A 6,011-nucleotide genomic window follows, 5' to 3' on the forward strand; every position below is an offset into this window, starting at 1 on the left:
GAATGAGTCAGTAAAGACACATAATTACCATGTCATGATGAGTAACAGGAATGAGTCAGTAAAGACACATAATTACCATGTAATGATGAGTAACAGGAATGAGTCAGTAAAGACACATAATTACCATGTAATGATGAGTAACAGGAATGAGTCGGTAAAGACACATAATTACCATGTTATGATGAGTAATAGGAATGGCTCAGTAAAAACAAAAATCATGAGACAGTGATAATAATAAACCACAAAATGTCAAAAGTTGTATTGAGATAAGTGTAAAAGTGTTGTTATAATGTTAATGTTTCATTATTTTGTTTGATATTTATAACAAATCATCCAAGTGAAGTATTTCTGTGAAAAAGGAACATTCCTGTGACGGACTTTTACATTTTGAAAAATTACCTGTTGTGTGGTCACCCTTCAGTGATCCCATACGACCTCTTATTCTTTTCCACAGAGCCAGTCCTGGATCCATTTGATTTGACATATGACAGTAGTCCAGTTCGAAATCACACTTGGTTGGAGGAACATCAGGTACAGGAGGCCGAATCATTCCTGATTGTAGGCAAGACAACACCAAACAAGTATCACAATATAGTAAGCGTGTTGTCTGACCACACAAACACACGCATTTAGCAACTACTTTTGTTTAGTTATTTACTTTCTCTTCAGGCTTAAGTAAACATAATATTGGATCAATAAAAACATTTCTTTTTGAAACTGTGCATTTTTAAAGGATTTATTTTCAATTCATCTTTAATGAAACACAGGTTTAATGAAAAGGTATTAATTAATGTAATATTGAAGCCTAAACGTTCATTAGTGACATATTTTACTTATTAGCTTATTGATAGTACCATCACATTCGTAGAGTTTCTTTATTCTTCTGATGTCACTGTCAGACAGTTGAACTTTAGATGAGACTGGTAAAATGGTAACATTTTCCTGTATTGCCTTCATAGTCTGAGAGGCACCATCCTTGGAAAAAGTGTACAACCCATACATCATGATAGAGTCATAGTCAAAGGTTTCGCCAAGTAGGTTGTTATCCCATATATCAAACTTTTGGAAGTTAGACTTTTGATCTGAAAGTTCATATAGATGACATCATGATAAAAAAACAAACAAGTATATATATTATTACATCATAATAAATGATATTAAATATCTTAAGTGAAAAACTGATAAATGAAAATTGATTCTGGGATCAGGACTTTAACCCAGAATCCCTGGTTATAAGGCCAGTGGTCTTCCACTGAACTGTCCAAGAGTCGTACAATTAAAACACTATTAATGTGAATGTTACCTGTCATCCAGTTCACACTCTACTATTATATAAATATACCGAGAGAGATTTAAGAAATAATGAAAAGGAACATTGGAAAATTAGCAAACTGACAAACCTTCAATAATATTCTCCCACAGAATTTGAATGTATTCATCTCTGTCAGAGCGACTATGCTCGTGCCAAAACCCAATAACATGTATTAGTTCATGTATGATTACTCCTACAGCAAAACATGTGCTATCCAGAGAAACTTGTTGAGAACCTCCTTGACGACCTACAAAAGACCAACACCTACAGGAACAATACACATTAATAATTAGCCCTGGAAGTTTAATAGAAATACGTGTTATTCAACATCCTGTCATTCTTCTTTAATTTCTGTTAACTTACAAAACTTCTTGATACTCGTATATACAAAATGTAATTGCTCGATATGTGTACAAGCAAAAACTAAGTCTAATACAAAACAAATTAGCTGCTTAATCCATAATGTTGTGCTACGAGTGTGTGGTCACTCTAACAGTCTGTACTTTCATAGAAAAAAAAAACAAGCTCATGTTATTTAATAACAAATTACCAAAAATATTTTGGACTTATCGTCATATTACCTATGAAAAACCTTAAACTCGGTATATATTATTTTTGAGATAAAAACAAATACTAATAATAATAATTTTGAAGCTGATCAAGTCAAGACATTTTATTTTATTTTTGAGAGATGAAATTTTAACCTCCTGGAGTTTAATCAACATTTCATTCAAAGACTATTTGTAATGGCAAGTTAGTGAAAATTGCATGAGATTTTCAGAAGTAACATATATAAAATGTATTTGGTGGAGGAGGGCAAAGTTTACCCCTTAATAAAGTTTTGGCCCTGGGATGACACTAAGAATAAAATTCAGAAAATATTTCTGTAGGAAAGCTAATGATTCTAATCTGAAAAAGTTCTAAAAATAACTGATTTTTTCTTTTTTTTCTGCCTATGAAAAAAATATCACACGTAACCTACCCTTTCACATATATCTGAACAATATTTGGATTAATTAATCTATAAACAGTTAAACAGATAATTTATTTCAATCAGATGGCATGAGCAAGACAATAACGTACCCATTTTGGAGGAAAATCGCTTTGTTTTCTGTCAGACGAATAATAATATTCATGTGACACATGAGAAGGGAAGGATTGTCAGTTGTGTAACGTTATGAGCACCCCTGTGTCATAGAATATGTTAATCAAGGTTTGGCACCCAATCCTGGGTGTCAGAAGTACCTTATTTCGGAATATTATTTAATACTGGAATTACCAAAAACCTCTCCGAAGAAATTGGAGACTTTTACATCAATTGCCTTTACTGGGGTAGGAAGGGTTATGTTATGGCACGTGCAGGATATCTACATCAGGCTCCATGCATGGCTGGGGCTCATGCAGGATATCTACTTCAGACTCCATGCATGGCTGGGTCTCATGCAGGATATATACATCAGGCTCCATGCACAGTTGGGGGCTCATACAGGATATCTACCTCAGGCTCCATACACAGCTGGGGGCTTATGCAGGATATCTACATCAGGCTCCATGCACAGCTAGGGGCTCATGCAGGATATCTAGATCAGACTCCATGCATGGCTGTGGCTCATGCAGGATATCTACCTCAGGCTCCATGCATGGCTGGGGCTCATGCAGGATATCTCCCTCAGCCTCCATGCATGGCTGGGGCTCTCACAGGATATATACATCAGGCTCCATGCACAGCTGGGGCTCATGCAGGATATCTACATCAGACTCCATGCATGGCTGGGGCTCTCACAGGATATCTACATCAGACTCCATGCATGGCTGGGGCTCTCACAGGATATCTACATCAGGCTCCATCCATGGCTGGGGCTCATGCAGGATATCTACATCAGACTCCATGCATGGCTGCGGCTCATGCAGGATATCTACCTCAGGCTCCATGCACAGCTGGGGGCTCATGCAGGATATCTACATCAGACTCCATGCACAGCTAGGGGCTCATGCAGGATATCTACATCAGACTCCATGCATGGCTGCGGCTCATGCAGGATATCTACATCAGGCTCCATGCACAGCTGGGGCTCATGCAGGATATCTACATCAGGCTCCATGCATGGCTGTGGCTCATGCAGGATATCTACCTCAGGCTCCATGCATGGCTGCGGCTCACGCAGGATATATACATCAGGCTCCATGCACAGCTGGGGCTCATGCAGGATATCTACATCAGGCTCCATGCATGGCTGGGGCTCACGCAGGATAGCTACATCAGGCTCCACCCATGGCTGGGGCTCATGCAGGATAGCTACCTCAGGCTCCATGCATGGCTGGGGCTCATGCAGGATAGCTACCTCAGCCTCCATGCATGGCTGGGGCTCTCATGCAGGATATCTAGATCAGACTCCATGCATGGCTGGAGCTCACACAGGATATCTACATCATACTCCATGCATGGCTGGGGCTCACACAGGATATCTACATCAGGCTCCATGCATGGCTGCGGCTCATGCAGGATATCTACATCATACTCCATGCATGGCTGGGGCTCACACAGGATATCTACATCAGGCTCCATGCATGGCTGGGGCTCATGCAGGATATCTACATCAGCATGACATCTATCTAAGGTATAGGTACCACACTTATACTTATCTTTAATACTGATTTTTGTTTTACTGTCTGAAAACTTATGCCTAGTCTTTTTCTTTGCGTCTGACTCAGATTTTTGCTCTGTAATACATTTTCCAGTGAGCTTCTAGTTAACCAGCGGTTCCTACCCAATTACTCTTAAGGAAAGTAAAGAAACTGAAAATACCACAACCTTTAGTATTTAAACCTAATTAATGACAATATGTAAGTTAAGAGATATACATTATTCTAAAAAAAACTTTAACATAAGAAATCACAGTTTTTAAAATAACAGTAATTTAGTGTATTCTGAAATAGACAGTTTAAATTAGTAAGCTTACTTTTCCTGAAGAGAATTATTAACAATTAATAGCCTTGGCTTTTCTCATAATCTTATGACCTCTCATATTAATTGTTTGTTTTTTGGATATTCGTCCAAAGCTACTCAAGGGCCATATGCATTAGTTTTCCATTATTTTAAACTGATAGCCAGTCAACAACACCCAACTCTTCGACATCTTTGTCTGAACAAATAGTGGGATTTCACAGAGTGATGCACAATTTGTTTTTGTTTTCTGTAACGGGATATCAAAGGTGGACCTGCAGGTCAGTAGTCTGATATGTTAACCACTGGGCCACATTAGGCCTCATCTTTGTAGGTAATGTTTAATTAACAGTTTTGCTTATTTTAGAATTACCTTAGATTAAAATATTGACGTAATCTTATGCATTAACAATTTCATTGAAACTCAAACTCTGTGTTGAAAATCTCACCCTGTTTTCTTGGTAAGGAAGGCATAATCTCTTGTTTCTGGATCACGCTGTTTAAATTTTATGCATTTGATTTGATTCTGTATGGTTTCCATGGCTCTCATTATATCATCCCTTATGCTGTCTGAAAACATAAACATAATGTTTAAGGATAACAAAGGACCTCTTGGCCCATCTGGGCCATCCCATCCACTATACTTAACTCTAAACAAAAATAAAACACTCAGAGCCAGCCCTTAACATTCAAATATTTAAAAAGCCTTTCCTTATACTAATTATCTATCACATCTGAAAGCAACCCATTCCTAAGGTCTATCAACCTATTAGTAAAATAAAGTTATCTTACCCGACATAACATAATTTGTGTCCCCTTGTCCTACCATTAAGTATGATGTAGCACACAATCAATTCCCTTTACAACCTTAAAGAATTCAATCAGATCCCCCTAGATCTTCTTTTTTTAAACAAAAAAAAGACAATTTCAGATATCTTAATATCTCCTCATCTGACAATCCCTCCATGCAAGGCACCATTCTAGTAACCCTACTCTGAATCCTTTCCAATAATTCAATGTCCTTCCTAAGGTAAGGGAGCCTCAGAATGAACACAACAGTCCAAATGTGGCATAACCAGTATTATAACCTCTTTAGACTTTCTATTCAATATTTCTGTAGATACAACCTAAAATCCTATTTGCCCTACCACTAGTAACAGCACACTGCTTGGATGGCTTTAGAGACTGATCAACCACTACACCAAGATCTTTTAACTTCTTAACACTGTTAAGGTTATTCCCATCCAAATTATACTTATAACTCAAATTATGATAACCGACATGCATTATCATGCATATATTATAATTAAAACCCATTAACCATTCATTTTCCAAACTCACTAAATGGTCTAAATCATTCTGTGAAGCAGCAACATCCTCTTAACATCTAGCAACACCCAAGACCTTAATATCATCTGCAGATTTAAATAATTTATTGACCATTCCTTCATCTATGTCATTAGTTAAGCCAATTAACTAAACAATTTAGTTCCTTTGGTCATTATCACAGTAACCGTTGTTAATATAGACATAATAAAAACACAACTGTCCACCATCACTAACTGTCACTTGATGTTGTTAATATTAACATATTAAAGATAATATAAAACAGTCCACAATCACTGTTACTGTCACTTGATGTTGTTAATATCAACATATTAAAGAAGATAATATAAAACTGTCCACCATCACTGTACTGTCACTTGATGTTGTTAATATCAACATATTAAAGAAGATAATATAAAACTGTCCACC

General features: G+C 37.0%; 1 protein-coding gene across 1 annotated transcript; it reads right to left on the minus strand.

The window, feature by feature from the left end:
- Window positions 1–399: 399 nt before the first annotated feature.
- Window positions 400–4,826, minus strand: LOC111084102 (zinc metalloproteinase nas-4-like; the record flags this gene model as incomplete). Its single annotated transcript, XM_022380890.1, has 4 exons — window positions 400–552; window positions 855–1,082; window positions 1,401–1,576; window positions 4,706–4,826. Coding segments are annotated over 4 exons (678 nt in total), but the record flags the coding sequence as incomplete, so codon positions are not given.
- Window positions 4,827–6,011: the final 1,185 nt, after the last annotated feature.

This window comes from Limulus polyphemus, unplaced genomic scaffold (genome assembly GCF_000517525.1).
Source record: "Limulus polyphemus unplaced genomic scaffold, Limulus_polyphemus-2.1.2 Scaffold13603, whole genome shotgun sequence".
NCBI lineage: Eukaryota > Metazoa > Arthropoda > Merostomata > Xiphosura > Limulidae > Limulus > Limulus polyphemus.